General features: G+C 41.7%; 1 protein-coding gene across 1 annotated transcript; it reads right to left on the reverse strand.

Annotated features, from left to right (window-relative positions):
• Positions 1-301: 301 nt before the first annotated feature.
• On the reverse strand, positions 302-16,656 carry ccdc39 (coiled-coil domain 39 molecular ruler complex subunit; the record flags this gene model as incomplete). The annotated part of the gene is made up of 24 exons (XM_079243881.1): positions 302-479; positions 2,127-2,260; positions 2,347-2,526; positions 2,626-2,766; positions 4,682-4,788; positions 4,890-5,049; positions 5,133-5,256; positions 6,104-6,312; positions 6,642-6,779; positions 6,890-7,054; positions 7,574-7,669; positions 7,928-7,999; positions 9,761-9,955; positions 10,077-10,209; positions 10,286-10,389; positions 10,465-10,656; positions 10,755-10,883; positions 12,715-12,807; positions 12,887-13,045; positions 13,342-13,488; positions 13,570-13,689; positions 14,708-14,821; positions 14,924-14,994; positions 16,599-16,656. 24 exons carry the CDS (start codon positions 16,654-16,656, stop codon positions 302-304), a joined length of 3,219 nt encoding a protein of 1,072 aa, XP_079100007.1.
• Between the last annotated feature and the right edge of the window lie 665 nt (positions 16,657-17,321).

Here is a 17,321-nt window from a genome sequence, read left to right on the forward strand (position 1 = left end):
CTAAATACTTTTTTTAAATCTTGAAACATAAAAAAAAGCAAACATCTTAGGATTCATCAACTTTATTTCTTTATTATAGGTTTATATGTTGGAACCATGTTACATATTTAAGACAAAATAAAAACATTAAATAACAGGAAAAGAGCTGAGTAGAAAAAATAGAGACATTGAAGAATGCTTAAAAACCACCTGAACATTTTCTGACTGCAAGTATCAAAGTAATGAAGTTTTATCGTCTCTAGTTTACATTTCTCCATTTTCTCCTCTGTGAAGAAGCGTAGTGAATGAGAGAAGCAGCGTTTTACAGCTTCTTGGACCTCCTGCTGCTGTTGCTGCTGCGGCTGCTGCCTGCAGAGCATCTGGACGTGGTGAGCGGAGGAGAGGCTGCTAGCAGCTCGGAGCTCAAATCCACTGTTCTCAGAAGGGGGGAGGAAAGTTCAGAGACTCTGGGACTGCTGCTAGCTGAGGACACAGGACACCTACAGGACAGAGGCAGAGTTCGGCTTATGGAGGCTGAAAGCAAACCCTGTCGTCCTGAACACAAGAGCCGTATAGAGTAGAGCCAGGCGATATGACCAAAACCTCATTTCCCGATATCGCTTATTTTATATTCCCATAACGATATACATAACCATATAAACCTGTGTGTAATGTTGTGTCAGTCATCAGTTATGTGTCAGATGTGCTTGGCACAGTGATCACCTTCCATCTGGGGGAACTATTATGAGCTTTCGCCTCCACTTGACGCTGCTTTTACTGCTTTTACTTGTTGACTCTATTCTTTATTGTGTATTCTTTATCCTGGTTCCTGCGCAGGTGATAAAATGAGTTAGTTGTGTCGGAGTCCGTTGTTGGGACTGTGAGCTAGTCTGTTGTCTGTTCCACGTCGGTCTTTTTATATCCAAACCGCATCCATGCGACAGAAATTTCCCTCTTTTATGAACAAGCTCATCAGTTTGGGTCGGCTAGTCATCTTTTAGTGAACTATCCTGCTTTGAAACACGTCTGCCACCGTCTTTCTCCAGTGCATCTTGGCGTAAAATACTGCAGTAAAGCAGCTTATTGTGGCGTAAACGACTGAGCCTCATATGAAACGTTAGACTTTTCTATCGTCCAAACGATACGTATCGTCATATCGCCCAGCCTGAGTATAGAGGATGCAAACCCACGTTACCACACACAGAACTGTGATCCGCCATATCAGGGGAACCAGCGCTGTTTCAGACCAGTTCAGCGCTGTCTGCTTTATTCTGAATTTCTAACCAGTTTTTCATCTTTTCACCGAGTTGAGTCCTCGGCTGCTGCAGCGGCTCGGAAAGGAGATGAATGGTAAATGGACTTGTACCTTTATAGTACTTTCCAGTCATGTTAACCACTTAAAGCACTTTAAACTCATCCATTCACACACACTCATACCCCAATGGGCACAGAGGTCAATGGCGGGTTTAGTGTCTTAACCAAGGACTTAGACATGCGGTCAGGGGAAGCCTGGAATCGATCCACCAGCCTGGAAGACAACTGCTCATCTATTTGAGCTACAGGTGGCCGGCCCCCATCCCTGCTTTGTTTGCTTAAACAAGACGTGTTTAAAGAATTATTCAGTCGTTTATCTGCAGACGTCTTTTCCTTTCATAACGCCCAGAATTTATTCAGTTATCTGAAATGAATCCACAGATCGTGTCCTCCAGATCCCCCAGATCAATAAATATTTCATTCACAGACATCAGTCGGTCCTCGAGGGCCGCTGTCCTGCAGGTTTTCCATGTATCCCTGCTCCAACACTCCTGGCTTTCTTTAAACGGATCCAACAGCCATTTAAATCAGGTGTGTTGGAGCAGGGATACATGGAAAACCTGCAGGATTGTGGTCCTGAAGGGCCGGAGCTGGACACCCGTGACATACATTATCAGTATGATGATGTAGTTGGTTTTAATCCGCATGTTTGTAAAACGGCATTAAGCGCTTTGTGTGTGTGTGTGTTTGTGTGTGCTTGAGTGATTTAAACATGTTGTAACATAGTTTACTGGTCAGAAACAAACGTGTGAATCTGGGTGTGTGCTTCAGGTTGTGTTTAGTTCCTCGTGCTCATCTTCATCACAGGGCTGATAGATGCAAACCCTTGTTACTCCTCATCATCACTGCTGGAGCAGAAGGTTGAGGAGGAATGTGTGAAATCAGACCTGAGGGAGGACAAGTTTCTGGCGGAGCTCGGTGTGGAGCTGCTGGGAGTGGAGGAAGGAGCCGGAAGGGACAGACTGGCCTGAGAAACAAAGCAAGCAGAAACATTAAAGCTAGCAGAAGTTTAGCTCTGATGGCTCCACGCTTCGTTGGGCCTCCTGTCTGCACCTCCTGGAAGTATTTCTCCAGCACCGGTCTGAGGGTGGGATCCTCCTCCATGGCCTCGCTCAGCATCTTGTTGATCCTCTTGTTGAACTCTTTCGACTCCTTCAGCTTGATGTCTCGCTCCTCCAGCGTCTCGCTCGTGGCGTTCTTCGCTGAGCGGATTTCTCTGGTCAGTTTAGAGCACTAGCAAACAGAACATGATATTTTTACAGTAAGCAGCTCCTTGACACCCGTCTTGTGTGTGTTTCCACAACATGTGGACTGTGGCGCGACAACACAAACCTGTTTTCTGGCTCGGTCGATCTTCTCTTGCAGGGAAGCCATCTCTTTCTTCAGTTTTCCACTGACAGACTGTTTGTGAGAGATTTTATCTTTCTCCGCCCGCTGCTCTCGCAGCTGACTTTCAAAGGTGTTGTTCATGTCCTGGAAATGGAGAGCAGTACACACACATAAACACACACATGAGCAAGGCACAGAGGAACACACTTCACACGCGCTCAGTTTCTCTGGAGGGCGTCGGCATACAAAGAGGCTGAGTGGGTTCGTTTTCTCGTGACGCTCCTGCAGGACTTCAGAAACGCCGAGGATGAGGTGAATTCTGTGGTTTAACCCGTAAAGATTTACTTTTTACTCAGGAACACAATGACATTTAATCTAAAAATACAAGACGTGGTAAACATCCAATGCCAAATTCTCCCTGATTTTATTCAACTGGAGCGCGAGAGGTGGTTTCTCTGTGTGAAAACTCTCCTTTTGATTTTCAAACACCACTTTCTGCCACCTGCTTTAGGAATGTTACTGCACTTCCTCTGACAACAAGGTCAGGGCTTTCCTTTCACTTCTGAGTGTTTTCATGCACAACACTGTGAATTAACACCACCAACCCCTAAAGGAAGCTTTTGTGTGTGTGTGTGTGTGTGTGTGTGTGTGTGTGTGTGTGTGTGTGTGTGTGTGTAGACATATGTGCATTCTTCTCTCTGCACACATAAAAATAGTGAAAAATATAATATTAAATTTAATATTACGAGGGCAGTGACGATATGCTTTTGTCCCGATTTGATTCCGATTTTATGAGTGCCGATTTGATTTAAATTGTGATTCTCTATGATTCTTCGATTTTGCAGATTTTTGAAGATTTTAAAAAAAAAAACGGAAAAAAACTTTTTTTGCTCGTCATTTTTCTTGATTTCAATTCGTAAAAAAAACATCACAGTAGCCAGACAGTCATTCTGCTGCTATAACGCCTGAGAAGACAAGTAAAAAGATCAATAACGACAATAAAAATTACACAAATTTTATAATGGATTATTTGTATTTATTTGAAAAAAAAATTATTTTCTAACATTAAAAAAAAATTAAATTGTGAAGCAAAAAAATCCCGATTTTTTTTTTTTTTTTTTTTTTTTCCCACCCGATTTCCCACCCCTAAATATTACTGTAATAAACTCAAATATTTATGTTAAATTCCACAGTTTCAGGGTTTACTGACTGGAAGGGAACAAGTCAGCAGGATGAGTTTAAAGCTGTTTTCTTTCAACACAGGAAATATCAGGTGATTTTCTAGTCATCAGGTGAACAGACTCTCAGAACTTCAGGACTCTGATGTGAGATAAATCCTTACAAAAAGTACAATAACTTCCATCCCTGCAGTCGCAAAGCTGCGTCTGCACTCATAGAATCTGGGTTTACGGTACATAACCAACTGGTTTTACTGGTTGTGTGTCAGCTATACAACCCAACACTGCCCCCACCATTTCCAGTGGTATTGCTGTTTCCTGCATCAAGTCATGGAAAGTTAAGCTTCTTGAAAACAAAGTTGAGCACGTAAGCAGTGCAGACGGACGAAACAGCCGTCTGTCTTTTACACCAAACCGCCTGCATCCCAAAGCTAAACGGGTTGACATCCAGTTTCACTGGTGTGAAAAACTGTCAAAACCATGAACTGCAAACACAGCAGCAATAAGTATGTGTGTGTGTGTGCATGTGTGTATGTATCGGTTTGTATGTGTGCAGGTTGTGGATATGTGTGTGTGTGCATGTGTGTGTGTGTGTGTATGAAACCAGGCTAATGTTCCAGTTTGGACTGGAGAAACTTCATCCAGCCCTGCGATGGACTGGCGAGCTGTCCAGGGTGTACCCTGCCTGTCGCCCAAAGCCAGCTGGGATAGGCTCCAGCTTCCCCGCAACCCTGAATTGGAATAAGCGGTTTGGAAAAATGAATGAAACTTCATCCAGGCTGTTGTGTGGTTCTCCCACCGAGCCAGCTTCGCACGTTGATGTGTTGTTGCTTAGTAACCGAGCAGAAGGCAGAAATGGTGGAAGAAGAGTTGGTTCTAACCTCTAAGTCCTGCTGGAGCTCTTGGACCAGCTGTTTCTTATACTTCAGAGTCTCCTGGGCGGCTCTCAGCTGCTCCTCCAGCTTCACTTTCTCCTGGTGCTCCGGACCTTTAAGGAACACGGTCAATGTTAGGTTCTGAGGAGCGACGGCTGATTCGTTAACCTGTCGAGTCGGGATAAAAGCGGCTGCGTTTTCCTGACAGACGTACTGGATGCGTTCACTTTGCTGAGAGATTTGCGGAACGCAGAGCTGTGGTTGTCAAACAAATGGATGGTGTTCTCCAGAGCTCTTGTTTCCAGCTCCATCTTGTGGATTTTAGCCTCCAAATCATCTCTCCTCATCTTAAGCTCCTCTTTCTCCTGTACAGCCTGTTAACAAGCAAACAGCCATGTTTTATGGCGTTGTTAGGTCCCAGGAGGCTGTGAGGACAGAAAGCACGACGACTTCTCACCTTGGTGATGTAGTAAGCCTGCGATTTCTCCTCCTCTCCCTCAGGATGCGCCATTGAAAGTGCCAAAACCTCAAAACGTGCCTTCATCATGTCCACCTTGGTTCGTTTCTCACTGAGTCCGACGCTGAGACAGAAGCACGTGTTAAACCAGTCATCTCACCTGTTACGGTGTGTTCACACCTGAACGCTCGGCGCTGGTCACTAAACTGTCACTTTTGTGTCCAAACTCATCCTTTTTCATTTGCCGCTTGTCTGCAGTGAGAGGGAGGAAAGGCGGAGCTTTCCTTCCGGTCAGTTAGGACAGCAAAGTTTCTGCAAGCAGCCTGCAGCTCTTGTTTGTGGAGAGATCTGCAGCGTTGAGGATCATTGTGACTTGTTTAGAGAGCATTTTCAGAAAGCCAGTGGCTGCTTCATGAGCCGCATCGTAGGCGTTCTGAGTTTGTGAATTTCCCTGCAGGAGCTGCGAGCTGATCGCTCTGATTGGTTGACACGCCGCGTTCCGCTGCAAAAGTTTGGATTTTCCATTTCTGGCGTTTGCGGCGCGTCAACCTTATAAAACTTTTTAAATTTTCGGCGTGTGACGAGCATGATGCCGCGGCAAACGCTGAAAACGCGCCGCGAGAAAGCTTGACGCCTCCTTGACGTGCCTCCACATAGACTTTACATGTAAACCTCTCAAAACGCGTCTGGTGTGAACACACCGTTACAGATCCACACTGTGACGTCCTGATGACATGAAATATAAACCACGTTGTGTTAAGCGTCACAGCTTTGATCTTTCAGATCAAATCGATTTTTATCAAATCGATAATACAATTAAGAGACAGTCATTTAGGGGTGTGAGTTCATGTAAACTGGTGTGTAAGGGATGTGTATGTGTGCTGTGTTTGTGTGATTATGTGTGAAAGAAAGCTTTTTTTTCTCTGTATAAACAGTTTTTAGAGCGTAAAACACTTTGGTGTGGATCTTACCTGACTCTCTGCCTCTCTTGCTCGCTCATCTTGAGCTGCTGGCTCAGCATGTTAATGTACTCCTCGATCTCGGCCTCTTTCTCTTTCATGGCTCTCTGCAGGTCCAGCCTCCTCTTCTCCAGCGACAGCACGCTGTCCGCCTCGTTGTACAGCAGATCCCTCATGCGCTTGGCCTCTAGCTTCAGAATTTTGTACTCCACCGTCTTGTCCTGACAAGGTTTACAAGATGCTTTATTTTTTTTGGCTTGCCATCAGATCCATGCAGCCTCACCTGTCCTGTTACGCTGATGTGAGCATGCTACAGCGGTACATTCATTTTCCATACTGCTTAGAACAATTCAGGGTCGTTGGGAGCCTAAACCACTAATCAGCTGGGAGAAGCGGATACAGCCTGGCCAGCCCACCAGTCCACCACAGACAGGAGACATTAAGAAGACTTTGTGTGTGTTGAAGCATTGAAACATGTACTCGCGACCTGAGGATGGTAGTTTAAGATAAAATATGATAGAAACAACTAGTTATTACCACGGTTACTAACCTGTTTCCTCACTATGAACTTTTTCAGTTCTTTTTCTTTGTTGTTGCAGAGAACAACGAGCTCCTCGACTTTCTCCATCAGACCCGTCTTCTGATCCTCAGATCTCTTCTTCTCTTTTCTTAAAAAGCGCACGCTGTCCTGCCGGAGACGGACACACACACACACACACACACACACACACACACACACAGCATGTGAGACGGGAAAAGGGAAAGACGCTGAGTTGTGTGGTGATGCGTCAGACTGACCTCGCACTCCTTGAGCGAGTTGTTGAGCACTTTAGTGGCTTTTTTCTTCTCCTCTAGGTCTTTGGTCAGCTCGGCGATCTTCATCTCCAGCATTTCTTTTTCGTCTGAGTGAATGTCCCCCTGCAGCCGCGCCAGCTTTCTCCTCAGCATGGCTATGTCCGTGTTCTGCGTAATGCAGGGAAGTGTGTCAACTCAGCTTTCCCACAATCACATTCGATCTCTTCACAAGGATCAGTGGTGAACATTAAAAAGCAAATAAACTCAGCAGATCGACAGTTTGTCAAATCAATCAGAATATGCTCGTTTTGCATTGATGTGTATGCGAACCCTAGAATATCGCTATTTTCGCTGGGTTTGAGGTATGTGCCAAGTTTCACAACTTTTCACGGGGGCTAAGAGTAAGTAAGTAAGTAAGTAAGTAAAGTTTATTTATAAAGTGCTTTTCACAGATAAAAGTGCTGTACATAAAAATGGGTACAATAACACAATCAGCAACAATCAGCAAGAATTAAAATCATCCAAGAATCAACCAAAAGCTCTTCTAAACAGTAGAGTCTTTAGCTGCATTTTAAAAGAGTCCACAGAGTCAAGCACACGAAGGGACAGAGGCAGCTCATTCCAGAGTCTGGGAGCAACAGACTGGAAAGACAGGTCACCACGAGTTTTAAAACGAGTTTTTGGAACCTTCAGGAGGTTCTGGCCAGAAGACCGAAGAAAGCGTCCAGAAGAGTATGGACATAGTAAGTCGGTGATATACTGAGGGGCCTGACCATGTAACGCCTGAAAGGTCAATACTAAAATTTTAAAATCTATGCGAAATTTAACAGGAAGCCAATGAAGACGTGTCAAAACAGGGGTGATGTGGGCTGTTCTGGCTGCACCTGTCAAAAGTCTGGCAGCAGAGTTCTGCACAATTTGAAGCTTATTTAGAGTTGTCTTATTTATGTAAGTGAAAACAGAGTTACAGTAATCAATGCGACTCGAGATGAAAGCATGGATGATCATTTCAAGATCTGATTTTGACAACAACCTCCTTACTTTAGAGATGTTTCTTAGATGATAGAAACTGTTTTTGGTCAGTTGTCGGGTGTGACTCTCCAAAGACATGGCCTGATCAAACACAACCCCAAGGTTTCTGAGACTGGTTTTCACAGACACAGAGGGTCAAATTTAAGCGAGTTGTGCTGAGAAGAATAAAAATTTCAACAACAATCAGCTCCGCTATACTTTGTATAGCTCAGACCCTAAATATACAAATATGAAAGCCATTAAAAATCCAATAAATAAACTAAACCTTGCACATAAGTCAAATAAATTTGTTGATTTGGCCTAAAATGAGGGGGGGGGTGTCTGTGTTTACAAGTCTGACAGCAGCAGTAAAGACTGAATGTTGACTGGTTGGAGGATGTTGTTTGCTTTGCAGACGCCTGTTTTCCCAAATGATTCTGCTGAATACCAACAACCTTCCAGAAAACTTCAACAATAGTATTTAAGATGTTCTTTTTTTACTTCAGACAAAGATAAAAGTTCATTCATTCATTCATTTTCGGAACCACTTAATCCAATTCAGGGTCGCGGGGAAGCTGGAGCCTATCCCAGCTGGCTTTGGGTGACAGGCAGGGTACACCCTGGACAGCTCGCCAGTCCATCGCAGGGCCACACAGAGAGACGAACAACCACTCACACTCATTCCTAGGGGCAATGTAGGGGAACCAATTAACCTAACATGCATGTCTTTGGACGGTGGGAGGAAGCCGGAGTACCTGGAGAAAACCCACGCAGACACGGGGAGAACATGCAAACTCCACACAGACAGGCCACTGACTGAACCCCTCCCCAGCCAAGGATCGAACCAGTGACCTTCTTGCTGTGAGGCCACAGTGATAACCGTGCCGCCCAAAAAGATAAGAGTCTTTCAGTAAAAGATTTATAAAAGTTACAAAAAATAGTATCACAGACAGTAAGCTTGAAGTTCTGCCAGTTTTCCAGCACATCTTAGCGCAGCGGCTCACTTCTCAGTACCGGTAGCGTGTAAACTGTGATGGACAGTAGCTTATTGTTTAGCTGATCTACAGACGTTTTCCAGGTACAGGTAGAGATGTATTATATTATATTATATTATATTATTATATTATATTATAACATACTATATAATAACATTTTATATTATATTATAACATATTATATATTACATTCTTCAGCTACATGTCCTCTAACTCTAAATCACAAAATATGAGGTGTCATAGTTTTCCAGATAGTTTTGTTTGATTGCACAACTCGCTCCAAAAATATCGATATCGGCTGATATCAGTATTATAAACTAAGAGTTGGACAAAATCAGTTTATTGGATATCTGTAAAAAAGTCAACATTGAACATCGATCGGAAAATATGTAAATAGTTTCTGCTGTGTGATCGTCTCAGTGTCAATATTTCTGATCCTGAAAGGCAAGACGTGAGAGAATGATGCGCAGATGTAAAGAGGTTTGGTCTCTGTTGATCTGTGTGTTAATTCTACAAAGTTCTGTTGGTAATAAATCCTGTTTGTTGTTTTATTGTAAGGTGCCTGTAAAAAATGTTTATTATTATTATTACATAATTTTACCCTGAGAGACTGAAAGCTGAAGCCGTCCTGAAACAATGTCTGGATGCTGACTGATTACAAGGGTTCAGCTTTTACATGAAGTTTTATTAGGACAGAAGCAGAACTAGTAAAACATGACTCGGACATTTAAGGTTAAAAATAATTATAATTGTTTTTGCATTAAACAAACTCTTTGTTGACCTTTTTGTTTTTAACAGTAAACTGGGTGTTTTTTCTTGAATTTGAGCTGTGAGTCACTGAGAGTTGTGAGAAATGATTTGTGCGTGCCTGCTTATTCATGATCCGCTGCTGTCGGATCAGCTCCTTCTCCAGCTTCCTGTGCTGCCTTTCCAGGCTGCTGATGGCGGATCTGGTCTTTGAAGCCTGTGCGATCAAATCCCTCTCCTTGGTCCTGGCGAGCAGCAGCTGGTCTTTGTGGAAGAACAGCTTCCCCTTGAGGTCTCGCAGCTGAGCATCCAGGTCCTACAAGATGAAAACAACAGGGTTCATCTGGATTATGTCTGCTGGGTTTTAAGCAGAATACCGAAGCAAATCCTTCAGATTAGGACTCAGGCTGTGGATCTGGCATTGTCAGCCGTCTCACTTTGATGGCCTGTTCCTCGTCCTTCAGCATCTGGTCCATCTGAGCCGCTGTCTCCTCCTCACTGAGGGCGGTCTGGGTCACGGCGTTCACCTTCTCCTCCAGTGCAGCGTTGTAAGCCACAGCGTCTCTCAGCCTACAACACACACACAGGACAGTGTGTGAGTCAAAGCACTGCAGCAGCCGTTTATGTCTCGTAATAACTCACTGACTTCTCGTTCTTATTCCGGATGTCTTTCTTTGTTCTGGCGATCTGGCTGCTCAAGGACCCCACTTCGGAGGTTTTTTTGTCCAGTGCACATTTGGAGGCCTTCAGCTGCAGAGTCACAACACAACGACATTACTGTCAAAGCTCTGCGAGCCCTGGTCAGGAACACGTTGAGAAGCTGACCTCAGTCCGCAGCCGGGTGCAGTTTTTCTCCTGCTCCTTCAGATCCTGACGCAGCTTTGCTGCTTTCTTGTTTGTTGCGTGTATTTTCCTCTCAGTTTCCTTGTTGCTGTTCTTGATAATATCCAGCAGGTATTTCTTCTCTGTAATGGTGGTCTCCTTCTCCCTGATCTTCTGGTGACCCTCGGCAAGTTGCTGGGGGGAACGGGGACAGGAGGTAGTTACTCAGGTTGCTGGTTTGTGTTTAAAGTCTGTTCTCAGGTTTGAGTCTGGTCGTATTTAGAGAGTTGTACCAGCGCATACTGCTGCATCTGAGCATCTTGTTGCTTCATCTGCTTCATGCTGTTTTCAAACTGATGGATGAGCTGCTGCGTCTCCAGGTGAGCCTGCTGCAGGTTCTCCATGGTTTTATCCAGAGCTATCTGTTTGGACAACAGAGGTACTAGTTTTATGGAGGACAACACAGAGAGAAGTGTCAGTGTGTAGAAAACATCCTAATAAACACACATTTACACTCACCAGCCCACCTGTTCAACTGCTTCTACGCACAAATATCCAACCAACCAATCACACAGCAGCAACTCAACACATCTACAGTTGTGTTCATATGTATTCGTCCCCTTTCATTAAAGAAAAGCTGAATTTTAGTCACTCAAATAACTGGAGACTTAAAAAAGGAACAATAAATAAAAATTTGCATAAATATAATTTAGTAAAATAAGACACTGTTTTTTCATTTGAGTTGAAGAAAGAAAAAAAAAATTGTTCCTGGACAAATTAGAGCACTTTTCTGTTGAACAGTGGGACAAAATACTGTCAACAGGTCCAGAAGTCTGACTGAGAGGAACAGAAAACACCTGACTGGAGCGGAAACATTAAAGGATTGTTCAACTAAATATTAGTTTATGAGTAATGTAAGATGTAATAAATTATATTATTTGTTTGCTTTTCAAAAAAATATTTCTATTGAACCAGAATTAGAAAATAATGTCATGATTTTCATAAAATTATTTATTACTTTAGTCAATTTCATCTTATTTTACAGAAAGTTGTTGTTTTCCTTCTTTAATGAAACGGTATGAATAAATATGAGCACAGCTGTAGTCATGTAGACGTGATGAAGACGACTTGCTGAGGTTCAAACTGAGCATCAGAATGAGGAAGGAAGGAGATTGAAGTGACTGAACGCAGGATGGTTGTTGGTCTGAGTATTTACTGGGATCTCCTCCATTCTGCATTAAATTTTGCACTTTACTCCAGAAATTCTCTTGAACTTTTCCTTATTACTGCAGTTCTTATTTGCAGAAAAGTCAAAACTGCTACAAGCTAATAACAGTCTGAGATAAAAGTTATGATCAAAACGGACTTTTAATGGCAACTTATTGTATTAAGGAAAGTAAACAGTGTGAGGGTGACTTGATGAAGTTCACACTGAGAACCAGAATGAGGAAGAAATGAGATTTAAGTCACTTTGAACGCAGGATCATTGTTGGTCTGAGTGTTTTCTGGGATTTTCACACACAACCATCTCCAGTGTTTCCAGAGAAGGTCTGAAGAGGAGAAAATATTCAGCGAGCAGCAGATTTCTGGACCAGAAGGTCTGGTTAATGTCAGAGGAGACTGGACAGACTGGTTGGAGATGATGTGAAATGAAATCAGCGCTGGCTCCAACTAAGATCTGCAGAACATCATCTCTGAACACACAACAGGTCCAGCCTGGAAGCAGATGGTCTCCAGCAGCAGAAGACCACAGCGGGTTCCCTCCTGTCAGTAAGAACAGGAAACTGAGGCTACAATTTCCACAGACTCACCAGAACTTTATCCTACGTGGATTTTGACTCAGCTGTGGTTAAATCTGACTGTTTAATCCACGTTTCTTCAGCTGAATAAATGTATGTATTAATGTTAATTTCTCTGTATGTCCTTACCTTATTTGTAAAATAGTTGTAAAATAGCTGTATTTCTACTTTTATATTATTATTCAGTGTTTTATTCTTATTTTTATTATCCAGCACCTTATCACCGAAAGAAGTTCCTAGTCTGTGAATTGTTCAAAGACAATGGCGACAGAAGTCTTTCTGATTCGGGTTCTAAAGGGCAGCTAGTTTAGTCCACAGTTCAGTAGAAAGGAAAAAGCAGCATCACCTCATCCATGGCGTGATCGCCTCGTAGAGAATTATGCTCCGCTTGGACACAAACACGTCTTCTCAAACAACACAGTCACTGGCAGCATGATGTGTTTTCGTTCTGTACCTGAGCAGATTTAGTCTCCGACAACTCTTTTTCAAGTGCTTTGCGCTTCTCGTTGGCCTCCAGCGTCTTCTTTTCCACAGCTGCGGTGAGCGACTGCGTCAGGGAGATCAGAAAGCTCTTAGCTGGTCTGGACTCACATTTCTTCACACGCTTCCCATATTTTCCTCTCTACCTTGATCCTCTGCTCGTCCTGTTCAGCATATTTGATGATCGCCATCGTGTCCTCCTCTTTCTGCGTAGACTCCTCCAAGAAGGCGTCCAGGGTCTGCTGGTCCCAGTTCATCTGACCTTTAAACTCTTCAAGCTTCTGTTTCGCCTTGATCAGCTTGTTCTGAAGACACAGACGGAAGGTGAGAAAGAACTTTCTTCATCTTAAGTGATTTATACGCCAGAGCAGCGTCTCCGACTCCGTCCTCGGTCCTACCACTGCAGGTTTTAGTGTCTCCCTGCTACAACCCACCTGAAATGAAAAGGTTCTCCAACATGTTGTCATATTCTGCACCTGCCTGTTAATGAGCCGTTGGTGTGTGTCGGGTGTGTCACAGCTGGGAAACCCTACAACCTGCAGGATGGTCGCTCAGGAGGACCAGAGCTGGAGACCCCTGTGTGTGCAAAACAGAGACAAACCTCTATCATGTCCTTCCTCTCTTTTAGAGATCTGAGCTCATTCTCTGTCTGAGCGGTCTGCTGAGCCAGGCGACCGGATTCTCTCTCGACGAGGGCGGTCAGGTGTTCCTCCAGCTCTATCTCTCTCTCCTTTGCCTTCAGCAGAACCTGCAAGCAGACAACCAAAAGTCTCAACAGCCAACAAATCTGTGTCCATACGCAATCTGTGCACAATATTTACGTTCTTACCTCAGCGTTTTCCAGCTCTTGTTTAGCATTTTTGAGCCCTTCAGTCATAATTTTCTTTCTTTCCTGGTTTACCTCGATGGTTTTGTTGACTTGCACCAGTTCAATCTCTTGTTTATGAAGCTGTTGTTGAATATCACATGACATAACAAAGTGTTGGAATATTTTCCCCAGATAGTTAACGTGTTTCTGCCTAATCCAGTCCACTTCTGTCATTTATGAGTCCACTTCCTGTATTTGGTCCACTTAAATGGAATGAAACCGGCGTTTATTCTTTGGTCCGAACCAGAATTTGTGTCACACATTCACATTTCCCCAAACAAAGCAAACTTTCCAAACAAATGGACTCGGATTCAAATCAAAAAGGCTGATGTGAACGTGTCCTAAACCCTCTCTTAGGTGTCACATAGGACAGTAGGGCTGTGACTATATGTTTTCATCCAGATTCGATACCGATTTTTTGAGTGCTGAATCGATTTAAATTGCATTTCTCGTAATTCTTTAATTCAATTCAATTTTATTTATTTATTTAAAACAGCTTCTGCTGACCAAAGTGCTTGACAGTTCAGAAAATACAGATAAAATCATTGAAAGTAGAATAAAAAAAGAAAAATAAACCTTAGGGTGATTAAACGATAAAACAGAAACGCTGAACGGTGGACCGCACTAAGCTGAGAACTATGTTGCCTTTTCGACACTCAGGACTGAAATATAATAATAGTAGTAAAAAACATTTTTAATTTGTCAAAAAGTTAACCATAAAAGAAAGTAAATATTTATTTTTCACTTATATATATATATATATATATATATATATATATATATATATATATATATATATATATATATATATATATATATATATATATATGTATATATATATATAGATAGATAGATAGATAGATAGATAGATAGAAAGAAAGATATATGGTTGCTAATTGAATCGTCACGCGACAATAAAGCGCGTAATTATCGCGGTACTTCACGGGATAAGCGGCAACTCAGTAAACCGTTCTTTTGACGTTTTTAATAGGTTTTATTCCATAAAAAGTCTGTAACTACTTAAACCACCGCATGTATTATGAGAGAAAGTAATAAAGATGTTTCTATAGTATGCGTAGAGTCATTAAAACAAACTTACCTCCTGTAAGAGGGCCCGGTTTGCCTCGTTGAGCTCCGGGATAGCGAAGCGTTTGTCCCAGCCTAAAGCCAGCAAGACCTCATCAATCACCGTCGCCATTTTCCTGCGCTGCGTCTTAAAAGATACAGAAAACAAGAAAATAAACAGCTTTCTTTTTCTCTTTGACAGAACTGATGACTGGTCCCTGTCTGCTGCTGTCGCCGCCGTTTGTTGTACGTCGCCCCTAGCAACCACTCCGGCTTGTTTTCCCACGAGGAGACTGCGCGAGACCCGGAGGACTGGCTGGACTGTGTTCACACAACACAAACAATAACACATTAAATAAATAAAAAATACAGTCTGTTCACAAAGATGTGTCACAATAGCTTAAAAAAACAAAATAAAACAGAAATTAAAATAATTACAAATTAAAAATATTAAAATAACATTCACAACATAAATGGTGTAATTTTATGTTCTGACTTAGATTTTCATATATATATACATATTTCATAGTCCTTGCGTATATTTATTTCTGATTATGGCTTTGTGGGCTTTCTGAAAAGGTCATGATGAACTTCAGAACTTAAGCTTAGTTACACAGCTTATTCCCCTTTACAGACATAAAGTCATGCTCATATTCATTCATAACCTTTCATTAAAGAAGGAAAAAAACAACTGCCTGTAAAATAAGATGAGATTGGCTAAAGTAATAATAAATAAAATGAAAATCATTACATTATTTTCTAATTCTGGTTCAATAGAAATATTTTTTTGAAAAGCAAACAAATAAGTAAACTTATTACATATTCCATCACTCATAAACTAATATTTTGTTGAACAATCCTTTAATGTTTCCGCTCCAGTCAGGTGTTTTCTGTTCCTCTCAGTCAGATTTCTGCACCTGTTGACAGGTATTTTGTCCCACTGTTCAACAGAAAAGTGCTCTAATTTGTCCAGGACACATTTGTTTGTTTGTTTTTTCTTCAACTCCATTAAATGAAAAAACAGTGTCTTATATTACTAAATTATATTTTTACAAATTTTTAGTTATTGTTCATTTCTTAAGTCTCCAGTGATTTGAGTGATTGTTGTAAATTCAGCCTTTTCTTTAATGAAAGGGGATGAATACATGTGAGCACAACTGTAGCAATGTGTAGAGATCTGAGATGTCTGCATTCAGACATCTGGGATCTGATTCGTTAAAACACTCTCTTCCTTGAAAAGGGTTACAGCTAACAACAGACATTTCTTGTATAGAAAAGTCAGCCCGGAACTCAGTTAGAGCATTTTCAGACTTCTGTCCTGTCAGACCTCTGGACTGTCTCTCTAAATTGCAGTTTGTATTATTCTGTTCTTTCTTTTTTACTGTTCAATAAACTTTGTAATCTTTTTCACTTCAGAACCAGACTCCTCATCACTGACAGACTTTTTCCACAACAGCCATGTCTTTCATTTTAAAGTTGTCCATTATTCTTTTACTGTCAGGGGATGTCTAACTGCAATCACCAAAAATTAAAAAAACAAAAAACAAATTGATGTTTCATATACTATAAATAGGCCAAGATAGATTACACATTTCTAGTTTAACAGCTGTATACAACTGTTGTTTTCATGTTTTAAAAGTATAGATGGTCTCATACATATTTATATTTATGTACATACATTATATATCTTCATATGAATAATTACGGCAACGTCTTTAGCTTATTTATTATAGGTGCCCATATATAATTTAATTCAATTAAATGTACCACTGAACCTTAGAAAAGGGGTAGGATTTCATTGTTTTCTATTTTTTGTTGAACGAGGATTATGTATTTGGTTGTTTTTTTTTCTATTTTTCATTCCTTTCACTTGGACTTTGCTGATTTGGTTGATTTTGCTGATTCACTGGGTCCATAGCATTTACTGCCAGGGTGACCCGGTGGCGAGCTGGCCGGGTGGGCGATCAGCCGGATGACACCCATTTTAACCACAGGTGGAATAAAGTCGCTTTGCAGATTCCAACTTGACAATTATCTAATGGTAATATGTGACACGAATTAATATTCATTAATATGATCATTTACTTTCCAGTCTGCACAAACGGCGCACTGTGTCCGAACTGCGCTGCAGTTTGTTGTATGTTTGTTGAATTGCGTCTCATTACTCTGGTCCGGTTAGAAAGCAAGTGAATTCTCCACTGTGAGAATTAAGCAAGTTCAATCAATCAACTTATACTGATTCTGTTATTTTTTAGCTGCTTTAGGCGGCAAAGTTGTGCTTCAATCCACCTAAAGCTCCTTAATTGTCCTACAAAGGACACTGTTGCACTTTACAGATGACAACCTGCAATAAATGTAAACAAAATTATGGCTTTATCATTTACTTTTTATTTTTATGATCAATTTCTCCCTGAAAGAACCATGCCTGTTTGTTTTGTAAAAAGTCTCTTTGCACTGGCAAACGCTTTCACCGCCATTTAAGCGGCCCACTCCCCGTCCACCCCTTGGCATCACTTCTCCACGGTGATGTAAAGGAGCGGACATTTGGATGTAAAGCCAAATGTGGTAATTATATTACCACATAATTATCTGTGATATTAAACAGATTTATTGTAACCAATTATGCCAATTATGTAATAAGCAATAGT

Source organism: Telmatherina bonti, assembly GCF_933228915.1.
Source record: "Telmatherina bonti genome assembly, chromosome: 7".
In the NCBI taxonomy this organism is placed as follows: Eukaryota; Metazoa; Chordata; class Actinopteri; order Atheriniformes; family Telmatherinidae; genus Telmatherina; species Telmatherina bonti.